General features: G+C 50.8%; 7 protein-coding genes across 7 annotated transcripts; 3 read left to right on the top strand and 4 right to left on the bottom strand.

The window, feature by feature from the left end:
- Positions 1 to 127: 127 nt before the first annotated feature.
- CGCA056_v004053 (uncharacterized protein) lies at positions 128 to 739 on the bottom strand (the record flags this gene model as incomplete). Its single annotated transcript, XM_037319309.1, has 1 exon — positions 128 to 739. One exon carries the CDS (start codon positions 737 to 739, stop codon positions 128 to 130), a length of 612 nt encoding a protein of 203 aa, XP_037180653.1.
- Positions 740 to 6,430: 5,691 nt separating this feature from the next.
- CGCA056_v004054 (uncharacterized protein) lies at positions 6,431 to 6,853 on the bottom strand (the record flags this gene model as incomplete). The annotated part of the gene is made up of 1 exon (XM_037319310.1): positions 6,431 to 6,853. The coding sequence occupies one exon, from the start codon at positions 6,851 to 6,853 to the stop codon at positions 6,431 to 6,433; it is 423 nt and encodes a 140-aa protein (XP_037180654.1).
- Positions 6,854 to 7,796: 943 nt separating this feature from the next.
- Positions 7,797 to 8,949, top strand: CGCA056_v004055 (uncharacterized protein; the record flags this gene model as incomplete). The annotated part of the gene is made up of 2 exons (XM_037319311.1): positions 7,797 to 8,274; positions 8,327 to 8,949. The coding sequence occupies 2 exons, from the start codon at positions 7,797 to 7,799 to the stop codon at positions 8,947 to 8,949; spliced, it is 1,101 nt and encodes a 366-aa protein (XP_037180655.1).
- Positions 8,950 to 11,292: 2,343 nt separating this feature from the next.
- ustP-3 (Peptidase S41 family protein ustP) lies at positions 11,293 to 13,350 on the top strand (the record flags this gene model as incomplete). Its single annotated transcript, XM_037319312.1, has 2 exons — positions 11,293 to 11,587; positions 11,648 to 13,350. The coding sequence occupies 2 exons, from the start codon at positions 11,293 to 11,295 to the stop codon at positions 13,348 to 13,350; spliced, it is 1,998 nt and encodes a 665-aa protein (XP_037180656.1).
- Positions 13,351 to 13,642: 292 nt separating this feature from the next.
- Positions 13,643 to 14,534, bottom strand: CGCA056_v004057 (uncharacterized protein; the record flags this gene model as incomplete). Its single annotated transcript, XM_037319313.1, has 3 exons — positions 13,643 to 13,674; positions 13,734 to 13,784; positions 13,856 to 14,534. 3 exons carry the CDS (start codon positions 14,532 to 14,534, stop codon positions 13,643 to 13,645), a joined length of 762 nt encoding a protein of 253 aa, XP_037180657.1.
- Positions 14,535 to 14,831: 297 nt separating this feature from the next.
- Positions 14,832 to 15,923, bottom strand: CGCA056_v004058 (uncharacterized protein; the record flags this gene model as incomplete). The annotated part of the gene is made up of 1 exon (XM_037319314.1): positions 14,832 to 15,923. The coding sequence occupies one exon, from the start codon at positions 15,921 to 15,923 to the stop codon at positions 14,832 to 14,834; it is 1,092 nt and encodes a 363-aa protein (XP_037180658.1).
- Positions 15,924 to 17,046: 1,123 nt separating this feature from the next.
- CGCA056_v004059 (uncharacterized protein) lies at positions 17,047 to 18,002 on the top strand (the record flags this gene model as incomplete). Its single annotated transcript, XM_037319315.1, has 3 exons — positions 17,047 to 17,116; positions 17,433 to 17,753; positions 17,833 to 18,002. 3 exons carry the CDS (start codon positions 17,047 to 17,049, stop codon positions 18,000 to 18,002), a joined length of 561 nt encoding a protein of 186 aa, XP_037180659.1.
- Between the last annotated feature and the right edge of the window lie 5,052 nt (positions 18,003 to 23,054).

Consider the following 23,054-nt stretch of genomic DNA (forward strand, 5'->3'; position numbering starts at 1 on the left):
CCCCCAAAACATAATGAATGTGGGCGAGCGTGGCAAGTATTCTAACCGTCTTGTGAGGCTGATCCGGTTCATCCCAAGCCTCTTGAGTTTAACGGCGAATTCTCGCACATCGTTGAGGAGACACCCCTTAGCAACCGTTGGGTCGGTTGGAAAGGCACTGCTTAACACAGGTAGTGCCAAGCTTGACATCAGGCGACCATCCCGAGACGAGAGCGTTTGTCTTGCAGCGGTTCAAAGTCTTGACGGCAGCGTTGAACAAGTGATGGGTCCTAGATCCGCCAACACGTCTATTCCAGCTGATGCAGCAGCGGTTGTTGGTGCTGACGTGGACATCGGACCAGCACCAAAAGTTGGCAGCTGGCAGGCCCCGGTTGACGAAGTCAGGGCCGCCGAGGATGTCGAGAAGGCGGCCGCAGATTCCGGTGCGGGCCCGGTTCTGGTTGCTGCAGTTCACGGTGTTGGCGCCGCAGCCCTGGCGAGCATCGAGCTCGGCTCCCTCGAGGTCCCTTGCGTCGATGACGGGAACGGAAGGGTCAACGAAGCCTTCGAGGAGACCGTTGCCGAGGACTCCGGCGTACACGAGGTCAGGGGCAGATGCGTTGGTGGCGGCTAGGAGCTCGGCCTTGCCCTCGAGGGGGTCAATGACGGCCTCGGGGTCTTGCTCTCGAGTGGAGAGGCCCTCGGGGGCAGCGAGGGCAACTGAGGCGAAGTAAGCGACGACAGCGACGGTGAAACGCATTGTGATAGGTTTTTGAGTTTGGTCTAAAGAGAGACAAAGTTGGAGAGAAGAAGGATGAAAGAGAGACAGTGGTGGTTTTGAGGCCTGATGTTTTCTTGATGCTGTTGGTAAGCTGATCAGAAACGTTGGAAAGTCGGGAAGCAAACCTGTTTATATACTTTTCCTCTTCACAGGATTTTCCTAGACTTCTACTCCTTTGTACAAGCAAAAGGGCTTCCAGTCCGAAGCACATGCTTCCCAGTTCATCTGGAACAAGGCTGTCCAAACGATCTTCTCACGATCTCTCAAGTTACTTCTTACTACTACATTCGATCTGGTTGAGTAGCTGAGACTATAAGCTGAGACGATGAGCTGACGTGTCTCGATGTAGTCAAGGGATAGTAACGTGATGCTTGAACCGATGATCGTATTGAATACTTTATATGGCCAAGGCAACGCCTCTACACCGCTTGTAACAGCCTGCCCCACGGGGATGTTGTTTCAATGTCAGCTCCTGCCTGCTGAACTTGCTGGGGCGCGCCACTTGCTGCGGTGTGCCAGACACGCGCTGTCTAGGCCACTCCCCACTGTTTCCAACTCTGCAAGGCTGGCGATAATTTCACAAATGACCAGATCTTACTTTCATGCGGAGGTCTTGACATTCCGGGATGTAAGCCCCATACCAATTATCTGCCAAACTTGACACATATCGACTCTGTCTCAGACATACTTAAAGGGTACTTAACTTGGCATTAGCCCGGCGGGACAACCCGAAGGCTCTTGGCACAACCCAAGCCAAGATACTTCAAAGATCGAAAGGGCCCGCTTAAGTGAATAATTGAGAGAACTTCTGGGTCTTGTCTTGGGTGCCTGAAGACGCTTGTAGCGCGCCGAGCCGCACATTAATCTTCGGACGTTCCAGCCCGGCCGGAGCGTTGGCTGAGCTGAGACGATCAAGACAACAGGGCGATCCTGATCCATATTAGGCAGTACGGGGTCGCAGCATCGGAGCATAGTTAGTTATAAAGAATGCACCCCGCGGCTCAGGAACGACAAGGTAAAACAGTCTCATCGCTTCGACGTTAAGTGGCATCATCCGTATGGATAGCAAGAGGCGGCTTAAAAGAGACGTTCTATCTCGGCTTGAGCGGGATAAACGCTAGACATTGAGCGCGAATTTGCTACCTAGCTCAAGAGGCTTGAGCTGTACCGGAAAAACCTCTTACAAGGCACCCCAGATATTTGCATGACTAAAGAAGAATGCCCACATTATTGGAGGCAGAATTTAGAGTGGTGAAATATGTTTGTGATCAATGCGCTTTCCAACAAGACTTCAAGGCATGCGGCTCCTTCATTACTGTGATTGGCATTGGCTACCTAGCCGAGATCTGATAATTACTTCGTTGCGATTCAGGATCGAGGCCCACATAGCCACGCTTGAGTCTTTCGAGTCTCAACTGTCTCATCTGACATGACCGTACGTGATGTGGTTGGCAAATTCTCCTCCACGTGGAAGGGAGGATCTAAATAAAGAGAGCATTGGTAGATCACATCAGGTGCTCCTCATCGTACAATCGGGGTCTAGGTTCCTTTGTCACCGAGGCAAAAAGACCCTACCTAGCTAGGTAGAGTCCACCAACCAAGGTGATCTACAATTGTTGAGCAGCAGAACACTCAGCAGCCGACATGCTCGCCACCGCTTCGTCCACACTCTGCCTGGTTTCTTCGTCGTTTCCAAGACGACTACTTAGTCCGTTCAACCGTCTTTTCCAGAAACCCCAACGCTCGAGGTCGAGGCCAGGATTTCCATCAAACAGAGATCCAGTGCAAAATACGCGCCTCTCCAGATCATCTAGAAGGGGTCGAGAGCCCCATGATAGCGCTTCCCGGAGAAGGACCGAGGGCGCGTGAATCAGCCATTCAGCCGCGACTGCGATCCTGTGGGTTTCTTCTGGTCCCAGTGGCAATGTATGACTTTCTGCTCGCTTGTCAGCATCATCTCGGGGCTCATCTAGTAACTGCTCGACATCGTGGCTAAGTTCAAATCCGAGGGCCTGTCGGCTGTCTTTCGTTGGTCGCTCTTGTAGAGGCTCCTCGAGACCATGCCTAATCTCCCATACAGCGAAGTTGAGACCACGCGGAAAGCCAGTGCCAGAGTGGCGAGCAACGAAAGAGTTGAAGTTGAGCCACTGCTGCAAAGTGTACACCTCTTCATCGCTTTTTACACGTGCGAAGGTTGGCGCTGGTTTGGCAGTAAGCCTCCGTACCCACAGCCGAAAGGTGGTTGGAACTCACAAATCCAGTCTTCTCTCGTAAACATGTCCAAGTCAGGAAGACCCTTCCAGTCTTCGTTGCTCGGCTGCAAGTTCATCAGTTTAGCCACTGTCAATCAAAGAAGGCGGAGTAACCTACCTGGCCTGCAGCGTCAAGGTCGACAAAAACTTGTACTAGAAGCTTCTGACCAATGTGGCGATGAGGCATACATCGGGCGACGAGGTGACAAAAAGTCCAAAAGTGCATGAAGAAAGCGCCAACTTCGAAGCCTCGAATACCATTGGGATGTGACGGATGCAGCATCTGACACTCCGAAGCCAGTTTCGTAGCTCTATCGTTGAGATTGTCTTCAGAGAGGGAGTCCAGAGCTTCAATGAAGTTGCTGAATAATGCTTCGAATTCAGGAAGCATTCCATGTACATAAAGTGCCCGAAAATCAATGCCGTGGACAATGGTGCTTTTGAGTGGTTTCAAAGGCTCGTGCTGCGGCAAAATGTCGCCAGAATTGTTCTCGGTATTCGTCATCGTGAATGTTATGAGAGAGAATAAGGCACTGAGAGATGTTCGAAGGAACGAAAAGAAGACTTCTCCCCCAAAGCATTGCAGACTTTGACAATGAATTTGAACGTGGAACTGGGTTTCTCTTGTTTTCTCAGAGTCAGGCGGCCTCGCTCGGGATGAGACGATTGTCTTGTTGGTGGGGTCGCGGCCCGGTGCCCATTGAACCAACAACACAACTTCTAACTTTATCAAGCCAGTCGCGCGCTAAATTTCTTCAACAGCGCTTATTTGTTTAGGACGAATTAAAGCCTTTGGTACTGAGATCCATTTGGCCAAGCTAGGGTGAGTGCCGCAAGTCCGCAGCAGTACCAACACACATACTGGCCTGCTTGAATGACCAACAGGCGTCTCGCTACATTTGATACGTCCGGATGTTATGGCGGTCTTTTCGTACCCGACCGATCAAGAATGTTTATGACTTAAGAAAACTAATATATGGACGGCGAATATCCTTTAAATAGGTATCAATCGTTTAAATTACTCTAGAAGCGTCGCGCGGAGGCTGGTCTTCATGACTTTCAGATGATTATCATTTCTGCTTGGAGTCGCAGTGATACTTTCTTACCTTTCGACTATCTATCTATGTATGTTATATTCTTTCTGCTGCTAGAACAGTGATTCAACTTGCATCATGTTCTTCAAAAGGTCAAAGAAAGCCGAGGACAAGTCTACCACGACTTTAGCAGGCACGGCATCCAGCTCGACCCTGAACACCACACCATCCTCCAACCTCACTCCTGCTGGCCCCTCTTCAACATATCCAGCTTCAAATTTCGCCAATAACTCTACGATAGTCACCGTAGGCCAAGCCAGACCTATCAACGTTCAAACGCGCCCAGAAGCCCTTTCCAACAATGTTTCACCCAACAGACTCGGTCAGCAGTCTCCAAACCAGTCGTCCAATAATCGTCGAAGAAGTCCAGCCAATCGAAATCCAAACCACCAGAGTCAGCAGCCTCTTCTTCAGCCTGTAGATATTGCTATGAGCCTTGCCGTCAATCAGCAATTCAATCAATTCAACAACCAGCCTGTTATGCATACAGCCACGCACCCTATCTCGCAGCCAATGGGATACCACAATGGCCATATCGACAACCATCTTGGTTATCAGACGCAACATTGTCCTGTTGGTTACGGATTGAGCTATCAAGCCAACAGCATCAATAGTCCAACCGCAAGCTCGGTTCTCCATATTCAAAGCAACAGTCAAGGTGGTAGTAGTAGCTTTGTCAACAACTCGGCTGGACCCGTGAGCAACTCCTTTCATTCTCACGCCTATACCCACAACAATCACATGGGCAATCCCATGGGTCATCTTGCCAACGAGTACATACGCCAAAACATCGACCATCGGCAAGAAATATCTACCGGCAACCTTAACAACCAGCAGAATCATCAACCGACCCGTCGATCAGACGACAGATTGACTACTCGGACTGCGGCTCAAGCTTCCAAGCATCCGTCTCCCCGCCCGGAACCCCCCTCGACTGGTTCCCCAACTATCGGAAATGCACCGTCATCCAACTCGACAGTTACACGATTCAATCCTGCTGCTTCGTCTTTCAACCCAGTCCCTACTTCGTCTATTCCGGACCCCCTTCCAAGGCCGACCGCCTCTCAGCCTGCTCTCCCGCGGACCGACTCCCTGGACATTCAGAAGACCAAACGAACGCCAACTGACAGTTCTTATGTAGGCAATGTCCCCTAGGGAGCGTGTAGCATGCATCAACCTAACTTTATTGCCCTAGTACTCATGTTCTGGACTTCAATCAAACGACCCCCTTCGCTACATCAAAGCCGCCGATGTGCGAAGACAAGTGCAGCAAGCTCCGTCCGAGAAGCCTCCAATGTCTTCGTACCCTAAGTTGTACCAGAACGTGGAAAACCTTAAGCTTCAAGCCCCAGAAGAGCACTTTGAGTGGCCGATCATGAGTCAAGGCAATTGGAACCCGACTCGAGCCCCTAATAAAGTCCGAGCGATGTTCAATAAAACTGATAGAAGCGCTTTCGATGTGGCATATCATGATAAGACGATGTCGCAGGAGAACAGAAAGAACTTCAGGTTGGCGAACTACAGAGCGTCTGTTGCAGCAGAGAAAGATACGACACAGAAGAAGTTCTAGGATTGGACCAAAGGGGGCGTTTTGCTACAGTGGGTCTGGCTACCAGATGTCATGGAGTAACTTTTGGAGAGTCAAGCAACATTATCAATGACTTAGAAGCGAAGATGATGTTCGAGAGTAGAGTCTGATAGAGTATATGTCATAGCCCATTTTCAATTCCAAAGCTCGGAGTGCACACGTCTACCACGGAGTCCAGTCCACTCAGTGTCCCATACGCCTAGCGGTGAGCGGTGGTGAGGGCCAGCGGCCGACCGAAATTTTAGGCGAACGGCGTGATGCCTGCAAAGCGATTGCCCTGGCCATGCTTAAAAACTGGGGTTTGGCGGAGCTCTTTAAGGAGAGAGCAAGGCCCTGAACGGGACTTTGGTTCAAGCCCCGAGGAATGGCCAGATGCACCCTGGAAGATAGTCATCATACTTTCCGCATTTGACGCGTTTGTGTAGACGCTAGGATTTGTCCCGTCCCAGTTAGGAGTGGCCCGCTGTGCAGGCATAAACTGCTCGGTTTAGAGACAAAGACCTGTTGACAAGGTCTGCGGATAACAGGTAGTAATTGTTTATTGGGAAACACATACACATTGATGGACGAAGCCGAATGGTTTGTCAAGTCGACACTAAAGTTCACATTTCTCAAGTTAAGAATCAAATTTTCTATTTCCCGGGGATTTCCTCGAACTTCTATCTCCACCTGAACGTTCTCGCACACGCAGAATGAAATCCAAACATAAAGCTCAAAACTCCAGGGCCTGGGTATCTTAGGTGTAGACAATGATGGCGCCGACGTTCTGGTTGGATGGGACGCTGAAACATCCGCCGCCGGTGCCGGTCGCGATCTGCGTGCTGCAGGTGTTGCTGCTGAAGAGGCGCCACTTGAAGGTGCGGCCGTCGTCCGGGAACAAGAAGCGGACGGAAGCGGAGTCGGCGGCGTTGGGGTCATAGAGACCGTTGAACTTGGAGCAAACGGCGAGAGTCTCCTCGTGACCGGCCAGAGAAACTCCGTTGCCGTTGCCACAGCCGTTAGGGTACCATTCGACGAGGTACAGAGAGTTGGGAGGGATCTGCGAAGCTTGACGGGCAGAAATATCCTTGACATTGTCGCTAGAGTTGCGGAAAGTAGGCGATGCCACAACGGCAAGAGCCGAAGAAAAGAAGGTAGCGAGTTGCTTAATAGAAACCATGATTACAAGTCTTGGTATGCTGGAGTTGGACTTGATGCTGGTGAAGACAAGAAGTGAAGAGAGAGACTGGGGTTGAGATGTCTAGATGGGTTGATGAGGGCCAGATTGCATTGTTTTGGAAAGGCGGACGAGAGACTAAGTATTTGTAGAACTCCAGTCGGTGAATATCTCGAATGAGTTGCCAAATAAATCTACCAAAGTCCCTTTCGCGACTTAGTGATATTTTGTTGCCTGCGTCTCTTCAAGGGGTCCCAAGTAAACGCCTCGAGCCTGATGATGATCTCAATGATGATCAGCCAGGTGGGATGGATGTGAAGTCTTCAGTGACTCCTCCGCCAGTTAGGCCCTGTAAAAGTGGCGCCTTCATCGGCCGAGCCCTGTAATCGTAGGAATAGTTCCCACTCCTTGCAATATCCAACGAAAAAGGGCTTCTCTAGGCATATAGTCTTATCAAAAACCTAAATTCAGCCTTTGCTATGGTCGAATGTCAACCTGCGTGTTGATCTTCTATTTCCGGCATCACTTCTTTCAACCACAAACAGAATTTTGGAAGCCTGGAGAGGCTATGTCGCTGCGTCGCGTGGGGCTGATGTGAAGCTGTAGCCTGATGCAACCCTTCGTAGATTTTGTGGCCCAAGATCGACAACTGCCGGAAACCCCTGATGGAAATGTGGAGCTGCCGAGAGGGTCACCCAAAGGGACTTTGGAGTCGATCAACAACTTCAGAAGAGCTTTGTGAGCACTTAGTAGCCTGATCTAACATTAGAGAGACTTTTGGCTCAAGATCAAGATCAACAACTGTCAGATTAACCCCGGTTCAGGATGTGGATAAGCTGAAAGCATTAGGCAAACGCAAAGAACTTTGGGGACGATCATGAATTCATAACTTCTCAGAGTTTAGACAGTTCGAATAGATCATTGCTCATGCGAAAAAACTATAAAGATGAGTGTCTGTAACACTATCATTCGGAATTTCCTCATCATCCACAACATTATCTCAACACATAAGTCTATCCTTCCACCCCATCAACAGTACTTTGATCTCATCTTCAGCTCAGCTATGAAGCAATCATTCATCCTTCCTGCGGCGTTCGCTGCCCTGGCTACTGCTCAAGACGTTTCTTGGTGTAAGTCTGAGGGATGCAATGACTGCCCTTCCTCCATCGCCAGCAGTGGTCCCGGATACCCTGAGTGTGTCATTTACGACACCAACACCGTCTTTGGTGGTCAGGGCTTCAAAGAGGGCACCGGCAAAGTGAAGTATCTTGTCTGGGGTGACTTCATCAACCCTTGCGGCGGCCAGCCCGGTAGCTACATGGTCCGATCCCCAGCCAGCTTGACTACAGCTGGTTGCGGAGATCTGATCTACCACACCGAGAATGCCGAATGCTCTAGCCAGCTTCGCATGGAGGATACCTTCAGTAGGTAAAAAAAATCTGCAGTCTTGAATCAAATTCTAACAATGAAAATTAGTGGTTCAATTCTGCTGCGGTTCTGGTGACTGCAAGGCAGCTGGTGTACCATGGGGTCGCCGCGACACCGAGGGACGCAGCGTCGGCAGCGGACTCCAGGGTGGCTACCTCAAGTTCGCCAACGGCACCGTTATCGAGCCTCTCGCAGTCGGCTCTCCTCCGAAGGGCAACACGCTGAAGGCCACTGAGTCTCGCCACCAAGCTCGTTGCACTGGTTTCAAGAGCAAGTCTTACCAGGCTAACGGCGAGCCCTACCTCACCACCTTCGACACTCAGATTGTGTCCGGATCTATCCCAGCTGAGGAAACCGAACGCACTATTACCATCACCTACGATCAATCCGTTTCTCGAACCACCTCTTTCTCAGCCTCGCTAGGTGACCCCTTTGGCGTTGTTTCTGTCTCCGTTGGCTTTGAGTTCAGTGACTCCGAGAGCAAGGGCTTCCAGACTGAGCTGACTGTCTATGCCGGAGAGACTGGCCGGGTCGGTTTCACACCTGTCTACCGCTGCACTAAGGGCACTTTGGAGACGTGCAGTGGCGACCGTACCTCGGAGGAACACACATGCACCCCATGGATCTTGAACGGTATTATCCAGGGTGACTACCGTATCGTCCAGACTTAGGATGTTAGAGTGGGATATTGGTTTTGAAAGGATGAAAGACTTCCGAGTTTACTTGACAGCATTTGGAAAAGAGAGGATTCTTTGGGCGTTATAAATATTTCCACTTCACAAGTTATATTAATAGACCAGAGATTGAACGTTATAAGCTTTTCTATTCACAGAGTAGAGCATCACAGGTTACCTGTTTGTCCTCCCTCGTCTTTTCGGTAGATTATAGAGTGTCAAACGCAGCTAAACTCACATAATGACATTCATTCAAAGCCGTAGCATATTATGCTCTGATTGAAGACTCCTGAATACTTTAGTGTTCTCACTGCACGCATGCGCAAAACGCCAGAACACCAATGTCCCATACGGGCTCGTTATTGCCCGTTTTGTGAAGGTGATCTCTTTAGTCAGTATAAGGGCGTCAGACTTGAATGGACCAATGTATAGACCGGAAGTCTAACTACACTTTCATAAAGTTAGGGGCTTTAGTGACATTTCTTTTGCGTAAACTTGTAGATACCCCATCAGCTGCCAGTAGAATAAACCCCTTAAAATTAGCGAACGCTATTCGCTTGCTGTGATTCTGCTTTGCAGTAAAGTTCGCTATTCGCTAGAAGAGAGTGTAAATCACATCAAGTCAGATTAACCCTGAATTCTCATATAGTGTAGTCTACTATCACTTGAAAGGGCGCTGCGCTTTATACCATAGCAACCATACCAACTTGTTCAGTAATGTTTACTGCAGACAAGGACCACTGGTAGGGCTAGCTGACCTTGAGTCGGTTTATGTGCACATATGTCCTGGAGATTAAGGTTACATTAAGCCACAGGAGCTCACTTATTACCTTTCACATCAATTCAAGGGAATTAAATGCTGGCGCGCAAGTACAAATGAAATAGGATAATCAAGTACATGTACATATATTACTATGGATTATGTGCACTTAGAGCATGCTGGTTGTGCTCCTGTATTAGAGCACAATGACCTCCCAGACTTTCACCACGATTTAAGCAAATGAACGCGTCATGGAGCTGCTCTTTGGTCATGTTCACGAGAAGGCCGAAATAATATTTCACCACCACCCGTCCTCCGATCCTATACATCGCAACAGCAGTGTGTCAAATCCTTTGCTCAACAGCTCGTTGCAGAAAAGCATTTCGAATTCGTGTTTGTTTCTCGTATTCGATTTTCGCCTTGACGTCATTTATTGCCTGCTCAACATTCAATCGTCCTTGATTTGTCGCCAAACATGCCCCTGTCCTTTTTTTTTTTGAGATATTGGCCCAGCCTTTGGCCAGTTCTTAGCAAAAGAAGCTGGAATGAAGTGACAAATGAGTTGTTTCATGAATTCTCGCGGTATTCCTCCGAATTGGATAGCACGAGGAAAAGCAGTCAAATATCCAAGGGTGTTGGGTGATATACAAAGACAGAGAGTCTAAAACCAGCCATCATCTCGCTCAATCAAGGATGCAGCGATTGAAAAACTGTCAATGGCCGTATCTTGAACCGTTACGAGAAAGTATACATCACTGATGATAAAGTGATGATAAGTGACGGAGTCTACTTTCGCTCGACAACCCACGTGGTGCAACTGGATCTGTATGCAGAGTCGCACTCGTCTAAGACGAACTAGACACACTGTCATTGATTGCAGCCTACAGACCCTGGGCTCGCAACATGCCCCAGCCGGATCCAGTATTGTCATCTGGGCGAGCGCCGATTGGATGACCTGAACCTTGCCCCGTGCATCTTCTCTCCAGCATCCCGTCCACCACGATACGATGAACAGAACCCACCCACCCACGTCTGCCAAGATGCACCAACACCATCCAGCGTATAATTCCCTCGGCCGTGCCTGTTGGGGCCATAGGAAAGGTTTGCCGTGTCGGCTAGAGCTTGCCGGGAACAGCTCGCTAGCTGCCGGGCAGGACATACAAAAGGCCAATAACCCAGCAGGCGATGAGAAAACGTGGGCCGCGATATTGTCAACTGCGATCTCCTCGCCACATCGACGACAGAATGTTGCATCACGTAGGGGTCCTCGTGCGAGTTTTGCTCCTTGCGGGCCCTGCCGTTGCCGCGCCTTCGGCTTCAAGCCCACTTTGGAGACGAGCAAATAGCAACGCCTGTGCAGAGATTGGCAAGGCCTACGACGGGGCTGTGCTAGACAACACGACAGGTATGTCAACCGTAACCTTCCCACGAGGTGTGCACGACGGCGATGGCGGACGCGAACTCACGTGCGTGGTGCATGTAGAGAAACTTGCGGTGAGACCCTCCTTGGCGTTCGACTGCCTGCGCTCGGTCCCGGTCGATGTTGATAGAGACGTTGCGCTTGTCGAATACCTCAGACCATGGCTCGAGTTCCAGAGCACTGTCGGCATTCTGCAAATCCCCCGGAGGGTTATCTCTACCCCGGCGTCGATATCTTTGGGGGGCTCGCCAATATCACCCAGATACTGAAGGCCGGTGGCTACCAGTCACAGCTCGACTTCGCAAGCGACCTGTATCGGCTGATTAATGTCAAGCCCCGTGACGGCCATCTGGTATTTACCCCTGTGATAGGCACTTTATTCAGTTTTGAATCGCCCGCTCTCTTTGTGTCAATCTCCGAAGACGGTATCGCAAATCCCAAGATCTACCTTCACTGTAAGACGATGGATGACCCTGTGCCTATTTGACGAACAAGACCTGCTGACCCCGGGCTAGCCGATTATGAGAAAAGTGTGGAGCAAGGGTATATTGCTTCTGAGGTCGTCAGATTCGACTCGGTTCCCATTGTCGACCACGTCCAGCAGCGAGCCGTTGACAACTCCCGAGACCAGGACCCTGACGCAGCGTATAACAGTCAGCTGTACAGTGCTGCCCTGACGAACGTCCTCGAGACTACTGGGGCCCGTCAGTTCCTGTACACCACCCTCGCGGACGAAAGCGTGATCGAGTTCGCCAACGCCACCAAAGCAACCATCGCCAATATCGCCTGGGTGGCGACCAACTTCTCCGGCATCAACTCCGCCGAGGCCGTGCACGAGCGCTTCGAGGTTCCTGGGAAGACCGGCGAGACAGAAGTGCCCATCCGCCACGTACGGCCGGGCTTCGCACCGGCTCTGGCAGGATACCCTGAGGCCTTCGTCATCCACGAGGACAGGTACCAGAGCGGCTATCTCTTTAACGAGTCAGCCCTGAAAGACACCGCCGTCCTTGCTGTCAATCTGTTTATATCGCCGAACCAAACAGGCGGCGGGACCATCCTCCCATCCGATGTTCTCGCAGACCTCCTCGACTTCAGTAGCGTCAGTGCCGAATTCGTTGAGACCAGCAGGAAGCAGGGCAAGTCCAGGCTCATTATTGACCTCCAGGGTAATGGTGGAGGTCTTGCGTGGAATGCCATATCTTTGTACGCCACCCTCTTCCTCAACAACAGCAAGGCGCACATGAAGATGCGCGTACGTGCGCACCCCCTCCTGAACTGGGTCGGGACCATGCTTGGGAAAATGGGCGCCGATGTCAAGACCATGCCCTACCCGGTTGGGTCCAGCGGCTTTCTCGATAAGGACTTGAAGAACTTCACGGACTGGAGCAGCTTCTATGGCCCCGAGAAGATCGGCGAGGATGAATACACCAACATCATCCAGCCCCTGGAGGTGTCCTATGCTGCCGATGGACTCCCGGGCATCTTTACCATCCCCGAGCCCTGGTTCAAGCCCGAGGATACCATCATTGTGACTGACGGTCACTGCGCATCCGCCTGCGCCTATATCGTTGGTATAATGTCCCGTGAGCTCGGTGTTCAGGTCGTTGCTATGGGTGGACGTCCTATTGATGCACCCATGCAGGCGGTTGGCGGCACGAAGGGCGGCCCAGTCATCGCGCTGGGAAGCTACCAGAAGCTCTGGCCGGCCCTCGGCCCCGTCAAGCCGCCCGAGGGTGTCGAAGTAACGCCCTTCGCTGAGGCAGACCCGCCGCTCGCCGGCATCCCCACAGATGGATGGACTGTCAATTCCGCAAACGTCTATCCCAACGACGACCTAGGCGCGCCCCTGCAATTCCAATACGAGGCGGCCAACTGCAAGCTATTCTATACTTGGGACACGTTGACCAATATGACTAGCCTGTGGTCTGCGGTGGCGGACGTGAAGTGGAACGGGGCCAAGTATGTCAAGGGCTCGACGGCCAACGACGACGGCACGATGAACACGTCAACCCCTGGCTACTCCGAGAAGGTCTTGTCGGGCTTCGCGTGGGCTGCTGGCCCCGGCGACGTAGCTGAGGGACCGCGGTCTGGTGGGAGCAGCAACGACAGTGCCGGGACGGGTGATAGAGACAAAAACGCTGCTGGCTCTCTACGGGCTTCTTGGGACGTGTTGTCTATCGCAGCTGTCTCGACAACGGTTTTAATGTCTGTCATGTAGATTGGGTGAGACGGGTCGAAAGACATCCAACCTGCTTTGACGACCTCCTCCGGCTTGGAATCAAACCACACGCCCCTCCTTCACTGGACTTGCATTTCCATAGTGCCGGCCTCTGAAGCCTCTGCGCCAAACTGACAGCCCATATCATTATCCCCATCGACTTCAGAATTCACTGGCCTGCAAAGAAAGGGCTGGTTCAAAGGTCCAACAATAACTAGGCAGTGCAATGGCGATATATCTGTTTCTAGAAACTCTGATTGTATCTTGAATCCAGAACTCCGTACCTGCTAACTCAAAATGCCCCTGACGCTCCTCCGGGTCCCACTGAACACCATGTTAATGGATTGATACTGGCCGGCGCAGATGAATGGCAGGCAACTTACTGGTTGAGCGACTCATGCCAAACTCCCTTGCCAGCCGCATCTTTCTCTTCACTAAACACACAGATGACAAGTCAGCGACCAAACGACGTGTTGGAATGTACATATCTAACTGAGTTACTCACCTCCGTCGATCCCCTCGTGCACCTTTTCGGCATTGGCAACTTCAGACTCCCATACCTTGCAGCACCACAGTGCTACGAGCATGTCAAACTGGGCGCGCGGCAGGGCCGCCGTGACGACCAGGCTGTGTTCGTTATTATCATGCATGGAGGCAATCAAAGCCCCTTGCGCATCCGCCCACCTATTCTTGTTGATACTGAACACAGGGGCGCTGTCCTTGACAAAATTGGGTATGCTGTACTTGCTGGTCTTGCCTCTTATGTCAACAGGTAGAACAGTCGCGCATGCCTTTCCCGGCAAGCGGCTTTTCTTGAGGCCAAGATCTTGAAGGCCCGGGACGCGACGGCTTGCACGCTCGATAAAGTAGTGAGGCGAGTCGGACGGCAGCTTCACGTAGCCACCAGGCCCCGAGCGCATATATCGCAAGTCAGATATATGGCGTTGGCGTCCCGAGCCATCTTGCTTCGGCTCAACGCGCGAGAGCTCTACCTCCGTGGTGATATCCGAAAGGCTTGAGACACCAAGACTGAGATGATACAGTGGCGGGGAATCTGCCGCTAGAGCGTGGATCGACTGGCCTTCTATGACGAGAGTTGTGGGGGGGCACACCTCCTGATACGGCTGCGAGACCGCGTTGTAGGGTGGCAGAGACGTCTCGGTCGAGTCACGGGGTTCGGTCATGGTGCTTTCGGGAGATCCGACAATTCTGCAATCGGTTGATATGTGCAGCTCTGGTGGCTTCACAGGAGTGTGCAATCTCGGAAGTGAAAGTAAATAAAGTGAACGAGGAGAGTTACGGTTACAGCCCTCCTTGGTGTGTTGAATAGGAAGAATGGAGCGGGGTATTCATGGGAAACGTTGAGATTAACACGACAGAGTAGCACCCGCCATAGAGCATGTGCCAGAACAGCAATGATAGTATTGTGCAAGATGGGAACCTGCCTAGGATAGCTAGGAAAGAGACTCATGATGCCCACATCAGGACCTGTCATAAACTTCAGGATACTGCCACGCCGGTACGGTACAAAAGAAGAACAGCCATACGGAGAAGAGACCGGCGATTCGCCTAGTCGTCGACGGGGGCTTACTGGCGAGTCTGCCAGACATCCTCCCGCCATCCACGCCAATAACATGTTCGCACAAGCACACGGCCCAATTCAGGACGAAAAACGAGAACTCGGATGCTGCATACCCCCTGCGATACATGACCCAGTTCACCAGCGCGTGACCAGCCGCAGAAAGCAAGAAGACCCACAGAGCGCGAAGCGCCTTGGGCAGAGGCGGCGTGTAAGCCGCGAATGGAACGACATGCAGCCGGTGCCAGAAGACGCCCCAGAAGCGGCGGAGAGTGTAGGCATCCCAGATGGAGCCGAAAAGCGGTGGTCCCGCCCAGTTGCTGGGAGATTCCCAACTCAACACCGAGACGAAGAGTGCGGCTGACAAATGGTGCATCATCGTCAAGCCGCAGTATGTGATCCATATCCAGTGCATGCTCGTGATGGCTCGGAGAACATAGTCCGAGTATGCGAGCCCTGGAGAAGTCCAGGGACTCGGAAGGACGGTCCGCTTGTCGGGCGCAAAGCTGTGGATCCCGAGAGGGAGGGAGCGCAGTGTCCGGAAGAGTAGAATCTCGGATATCGACCAGTCAACAAGCCAGAAGACCAGGGTTCTCGAGATGCGACCTAGACCGAACGAGATGCGGCGCTGGCATCCCAGCGTTGATCCCGTGGCGGGCCGGGAGCCGCAGGGCTCCAGCCTCCGGATATTGCACCAGAGAAGGGTCGTTGCCTTTAGCTGCGCAGAGAGTGAAAGACCAGCCGTACTAGTTCCCTTGTCCAGGAGCAGGATAGAAGTCGTGTGCGCCGTCACTCCGATGACAAAAGGCACAGCAAGCAGGGGCAGCTTGCGTAAGGCCTCGCCACTGGCCCCCAGGCTTGCAGCAACTGCAAGTACGTGAAGGGCGGCTAGAATTATTCTTCGTCGTCTAGATTCATGTCGTAGGCCGAGGAAAAATAAAAGGGCGGACGAGAAGAACCAGCCAATCGGCCACGCAAAGATGATAGCCGCCATATTACAGCAAGAAGAACAGGCAGCAGCCGTCACTTCACACAGTCAACCGTGATGGAATTTATAAAACGTTGCCCGAGAGTGGAGAGACTGAGAAGAGCCATCACCATGCATAGAACCTACGATTACCTAAAGTATCCTAGCAACATCGCTCGTAAAGGAAGGTGAGAGCCGGGTTGGTCCAACACCATACTGTATTGCGATGCAATACATGGTCCCACCGGCCAAAAGCTCCAACTTCAAACACGATTACACACTGACTCATAATGCTTGGCGGGAGGGCACTGCACTGTGCGCAGTCAAGGTAGCAAATCAACGTAATAGCAGAGCGGCACCGGGCCGGGTCTGTAATTAGTCGGCTCATTTCTCCGTGCCGTATTTGTAACTCCTGTCCGTGATCATGCTTAGGTACGGGTACAGCGTTGGCCCAAAGTGGAACCCCAACATGATGGCCAGGGTCCTAAGAACTTACATGGGTGAAGTTCGTGTTGGTCCAACATGAGCTACAGACCACCGTCAGCGTAGCATTAAGGATCTCGCTCTGCGACTTGGCATGCTTAACTTTGAGTCTTCCAACCAATACAGCTAACCCAGTCAGCAGTTTATCATAATGCCGTTAAGCATCTATGGCGGCCTCGCGCCTAAAGGAATGTGCAATTACACTAACCCACCTCTAACCTACTTATCTAAACTAATGTTAGCTTAGTATATCAGTCTCTATATTGAAAAACGACCCTTTGGGTTAGATTTCAACTTAGGAGAATGGAAGCCGTTTGATTTAGATGTATGCAATCCGTACGCTATAGTCAGTTTACAACATAGTTGTAACTTGCGAGACTTAACTCAACAACTGCGGGGTCGGACGAACACTGCGTCAAGACAGTAGCAGCATCAGATCGAAATAAGATTTCTCCGTCATAGCTATACAGTCGGGCACTCGCCATGCACAGCTGCGGCGTTGAGTCAATATTTTCATTGTTGTTGGCGCAGGCCTCAAATCCATGTCATGGCGGCAGGGGCGAAGCTCTTTCCGTGGAGTTGGCCCGAATGGGCTCGTAGTGATTCTCTCTGTCTGACTGGCGGCCGGCTGGCCGGTTTGTCCTTTCTTGACTCTCATCCGGGCCCCATGGTATTTCGATATCACACAGCCGAGCGGTCGCCTGAGTCGCCAGAAAGGGCTCTCGCGAGAGAACGAGGTACGTCTCGTCTCGTGGCTGTCGAATTGCGCCAGCTCTGTCAATGCATGTAGATGTGTGTGAGCCGGCCCTGGGAGATGAGGAGGGCCCGTCAGAGCGCCGAATCGACCAATCAACCAACATAGAAACAGACCTCGAGATCGAATCGACGACGCAAGCAGGCCGAGGTCTCGTTCTCGTTGTGGCAGGCTGCGGCAACTGATATCATGATAAATAGCCGTTAGGTCCCCGGATGAAAGCGTCCAACATCTGTTCCAACCACACACACCATCTACACGAACCAGTTTCTATTACCACCCAATAACACCACCAGCAGCCACGATACCTCTCGCCGCTCTCCCGACGCTCTTCCTTTCCATCTTTTCCATAACGGTCCCCGCCGTTGGTCCCATCGTTGACTGCTATGTTCGTCGCGCATGCAAGATCGCCCCTTCGAACGAGCCCTTCTCGACCGAAGACCTCGCAAGCTCCATCATCCCGGGCCTGAACGAGACCGTTCAGATCCGTGCCGCGAGCGAGAGCCTGCTGGAGACGGCCGCTGCCACGGGCTACTGTGGCGTCCCCCAGTACAACTTTGACATGTGTAACACCGACCTGGGCAGAGTCACCATCTACACCTCCATTCCCGGAGCCGGCGGTTCGTGCAACCACCTACGTTTCTGACATTCCGAGGTTCTCTGGATGAATGTTCGCTAACTTACCGCGTGCTCTTCCAGTTGCCCGGTTCGATAACGTGCCTCCCACCTGCATGGTTCTCTCCACCGTTCTCACCGGCGGCTGTGGCGTTGCTCCCCCCTATCCGACCGTTTGCGGCTCGGCCTGCTTGCAGTACTCCGGTTTCAGCGAGTCCCAGTTCAGACAGCTGGGCGATGCTCTCAGGCGTTAAATCTAGTACCTATCACAGGGCGGACAAGGTTACAGTCACAGCTCCCAGACAGCAAGAGCTATACGCTTGGAGGCGGTGATTTCCGATACATATACTTTATACGCTATAGTTAGAGCCTAGAGGGAAGATTTAGGGTCATAGCAGTGTTAAGTCTCTTGACAGAGTAGTACGCTGGGAACAGACTGTTAAACTTCTCAAGTGTAAATAAGTCGCTGGAGATCAGTGTATAATGAGAAACTGGCTTAATTCCCTGTGCCACCCTTTATCAACTCGTGCCTCGTTTGTAGTCAGAACGAAGCTCTCGACCGTTTCTTAGCAGAACATGACGTATTTCCCGCCATTTATCTTAGACAATCTCATCTCACGCTAACCAACCTCGCCCTATTGATTCCGTCTTTTGGAGTCTCTTTGGAAAAGGTAGAGCTCCTGATACCTAAAGCAACTACGGGAGTTGCGCCGAAAGAGATCTGTTCAGCTGAAGCCGACCCTCCATCAAACTTTCCCAGTGGTATAAATACTCGCCCCTGATCATGGATGATAGAGGTTATCTGCCTCTTAATTGTCCGTACCAACTGCATAATGCGTTGTAGATATTGCTTCATAAGCTATATGATAGACTTCTGCTACTGGGACTCGAGGCAGGGCTTGTAGTTGGAGCTGTTAATCCTCTTGGGAATATTGCGTCAGCGCTTTCCCATGGTTTAAGCTTCCTAACGCCCGCCGTGTTGTATATGTAATGCAACTGATGCTGGAACGATGTTGAATGCGGGAGGTCAAGTGAATTAAGAAAACCTACCGCAGCTTATGAATCCAAAACTAGTCGGCTATTTGAAAACCTGGAAGGGGGCGGTTCCATTGGATGCCAGTGTGTAAGGGGCTGGCCCCTAGGCTTGTTCAACGTAGAGGTGCTGTCGATTGACTATTCTAAGCTGAAGAAGGAAGAAGGGACTTTACAGGGATAGGCGCCTAGCGGCGGTGAAGCACACCGGGGCTAGGCGGTGTGCCACAGCAGAATAGTGGACCCGGCGGAGCCGGGTCTCGGTAGCTGCTCCGGCAAAGCCGGAGATCTCGGCCGGGCTCTAGCCCGTGACACAGTGACGCCAATCACTCCACCGAAGTTGTGAGAGTGATATCAGCAGAGATCAATTTGTTCTACAGCTCATATCGGAACGGAATTCTCTGATACACTCATTCCATCCACCTCACATTGACGATGTCTTTGTCGAGCCTGGTCTTTGTCGTGCCTGTCATGATAGTGGCGGGGGCAGTACACTATATGTACTCTTCCATTGCTCGTCTCCTCCACAAAACAACGACTTTGGAGCCTCTGCCGGTCATTTATACAACCCAAGACTAGATTGACACTCTGCAAGGCAGCAGATAGTCGTGCTTCTCCTTTGTACAAGGCAACAGCAATGTCCCAACGCTTTCTCTCAACAGAGTCCTCAAGAATGGCGGTGAGCTGGCGATTCGCTTCAAACTTTGCTCGCATATCGCTAGGTATAATGAACCTAGGCTTTTCCAGCTTCTCTCCATAGATAAAACCGTCAATAAACCTTATTCTGCTTACTGGGCTCATGTCCGCAAATGCCAATGCGCTTTGGATAATTTCGTAATCCAACTGATCGTATCTCGCCCACTTGACAGATTTTGTTGCCAGCAACATGTCTACCGAAACAAAATCTTGCGCTGTTGAAGCAAAAAAGAGGCTGTGCCTCATCAGAGTGCCAATCAGATTTGTGTCCTGACAGCTTGAGATCGCGGCGCTTATGGTTTCCCACCCTTCTTCACCCCGCTCAATGCTGAGATTCACAATTGTCTTTTCATGCAACGTCCAGTCCCAGGCGTAGAGTAAGTCAGTAAAGAAATCGGATATGTTCTTGCGAAGATCATCGTCAAGTTCGCGGACCGCGATTCGTGCGGAAAACTGCATCTGCTCATGCTGTACTGGCGTACGCCAACCTTTGCACAGTATTGTGCACACATCTTGATCTACACCAAATATGTGGCGTTCACTTGGCTTGAAGTTACACATCTCAGCTTTAGTAGTCTTAGAGACGTCGGGGCGACCTCCCGAAGCAATGTAGCAAGAGAAGATATTGACAACAAGTGCGTGTATGTCCGAGTCCTCCAGAGTAAATAGAAGAGGCGAGTGCAAGCCGATCGTGATATGATTGGCAGACATCAAGGCTCTGAGAAGGGTCGAGCTCAATTGGGCGCGGTGTTGCCCAAGTATTGAGAATGCGTGGTCCATTAAGGCCTGATGCTCAATGAATGCAGCCAGCAGAATAGCTTTGTGCCATGACAGGAGATGAGATCGGCCGAATTCCGGATCAGCTTGTTCTTCTGGCGGCAGCCAATCTTCCGTGGTTGAGACAGGATCTTTAGATTGCCAGTTCAAATCCATCCATGTCGTCAGCTCGGTTCGCAACATAGATTTCCACAGGTTCCATGTCTCGGTCTTTCCAGATCGAAAACCAGTCGTGTGGAAGACCCATTGAGATGAAGCGTATTTCATGAAGGGGTAGTCAAGGGTGATTGCAGAGCCGACGGCAACCTTTGGAACCATCTGAGGGTCGTAGCCAACGGAACCGTTGTCTGAGCCTCGGAACCACTTTTTGACAAAAGCAACAACTCTCGCTGTCTTGACACCCAGGACTAGATTTTGAATCGTCTCTGTTGCAATGCCAGCTGGATAATTGGAGATATTGGTCAACTTGGGCTTAGACCTTTTCACCAAAGCTTTCTTGAAATCGGCGAAGTCAAGGTACGTCAAACATATCTCTCCAATATGATGATCCCAAAGCTCTCGGTTTATTCGGAAGGTTTTCGAATCTCGTCAGAGATATCTTCGAATTGAATGATGACTGAACCGAACCGTCTCATCTGCCTCTTCCACATATACTAGATTCTCGCACCACATTGTGAGTCGAGCAATGTTGTTGGGATATCTCTCAGTCTCGGAGTGGCTCTGGCCGACCTTGACGGCTAAAGATTCTTGGAGTTGACCAAGGGTCAAAGGCTGACGAACTTTTGCTGTCCAGTTGAAAATTTCTTGGGCGATGCTGGTTTTTCCATTGCTCGAAATCCGCTGAAGGGCGTGTTCGAATGTTTCTGCAAGCTTGATTGGGATATGTTTGAGAGATTCTCGAATTTCTGCATCGTTCGTCTGAGAACATATGTCCTCAATCGTTAGAAAGACCCACAGAAACCTACGGCAAGTTAGACCCTAGATCTTGCGTTGGCAGTAGTTCTGAACCAAGAAGCCCTTCATTCCTTCACCCCCAATGCTGACAGCTTGAAGTATGCTGTTGAAGAGTGTTTCATCTTGGAGAACCAGTTCTCGGGTTGAGATTTTGTCGTTCAAGATCTCTTCCGCGTATTTTGTGAGGTCTGCACGGATACTTCGCTCGTCTGCGGCTATGCGGATGACCGCTATGTCCAACTGGTTAATCTCCTCCGTGACACTGCCCCTTGACGAAAGTAGGATTTTCAACTTAGTGGTCCCCTGACAAGCCCTTGACAGCGTCGAAAGGGTTTCCAAGATAGTTTTGCGATCGGCCAATGTACATTCATCAAATGCATCAATGACTAGAAAGAACTTCTCAAAAGATTTGATTCCGGCAGTCCAAAGAGCCACAAGAGAATCATTGTCGAAGAATTGGTTACTTGACACTTCTAGCAACTGAAGAAGCTGTGTATAGCTAGAGCCATGGTTTAATACTTGTCGAATAATTGATCGTATTATGCTTTCGTGATGTTGGTTCGTAGAATCGTCAAAACGTACGAAGAAAAATGCAATTCCTTGAGAGGTTTGTTGTCTCGAGAGGATGAGATGGTCAACAATGCTTGCCCTTCATCGTATTAGCTTGGCCTTTTCATCATACAAACAAGCTGAAGATATACTCACGCGAGGACAATTTTTCCAGACCCAACTGTTGGATAATTATTAGTAAATTATCAGATGATTCTCCTGTGAATATTGTCAAAACCATCACGAGTTGTCAACTTACTTTTGCCTACTAGGTGGAGAACGGCCGACGCATCTTTGCCGTACCAACTTTCAAATTCAGCAGTGCTGAATACCCATTCCGCCGTCCCGTTGTGCCGTTTGCTACGTGCGCTCTTGAAAGCTGCAGTATAGTCGTAATTTGAAAGGTCTTCAAGCAGACTGTCCCACTTATATCCTGTCACCTAGTGTGATTAGTAGGTTCAAAAGTAAGTACGAGTTCTCCTTTGTTTCACCTCTTGCTCGTTCTAACTCTTCCTGTCTCAATCTTTACAATTCCTTATCTGATTTTGCAAACCATTTCAAGACCTGTCGTCGAGATTCGCTGGCTTGATATCGCTCTTGCGATTGCAAGGGATGCTCATAATGGTCTGCTTGAGTTTTGACGAGATCTACTTCCTGATTCACTTGCTTAGCTTTTAAGCGAACATCATCGACAAAAGGTTGCATCTCGGTATGGAAAGATTGAGACATAGCCGCCAGCAGCTGATTTTGCCCTGCTCCTCTCGTCAGTCAAGGTAGCGACAGTAATAAGTCTCAAGACTTATAGGAACGCCTTGTAGCAAGAATAATCTGTGGGCAGCAGCGAATGATGGCCGTTTGGAATTCATAGGTAGCACGTCTTAGTCTCTCCGAATCGGGAAAGAGGCGTTGGTATTCCGCGAAGTGAGGTACAAGTTGGTCAAAGCTGCGAAGTAGTTCAGAAAACTTTTGAAAGTATGACGTGAAATTTCCCAAGACCTGCGACCTAGTCAGTCGGGCCGCACTGCTCACTTTATATATAAGACGAATGGAATACGAACCATAAATGCCAACTTGACCGAGCCCCATACTAACGCAGCAATCTCAGGCTGAGAAGACACATAGGTTTCAGCAATATGGTAGAACTGTACGACGCTCTGCAAAAGTGAATGTGAAGTTGTAACCATGCTTTTACCCCTTCTACCGGTGTCTAGGCGGTCTAATTCGTGCGTAAATTGAGTGACGGACACAGCATCGCAGGGACTACCTTTCATTCGCTGCAGCTTCACTCGTTCCTCATC

This window comes from Colletotrichum aenigma (genome assembly GCF_013390185.1).
Source record: "Colletotrichum aenigma strain Cg56 chromosome Unknown KSG_Cg56_contig03, whole genome shotgun sequence".
NCBI classification, from domain to species: Eukaryota; Fungi; Ascomycota; class Sordariomycetes; order Glomerellales; family Glomerellaceae; genus Colletotrichum; species Colletotrichum aenigma.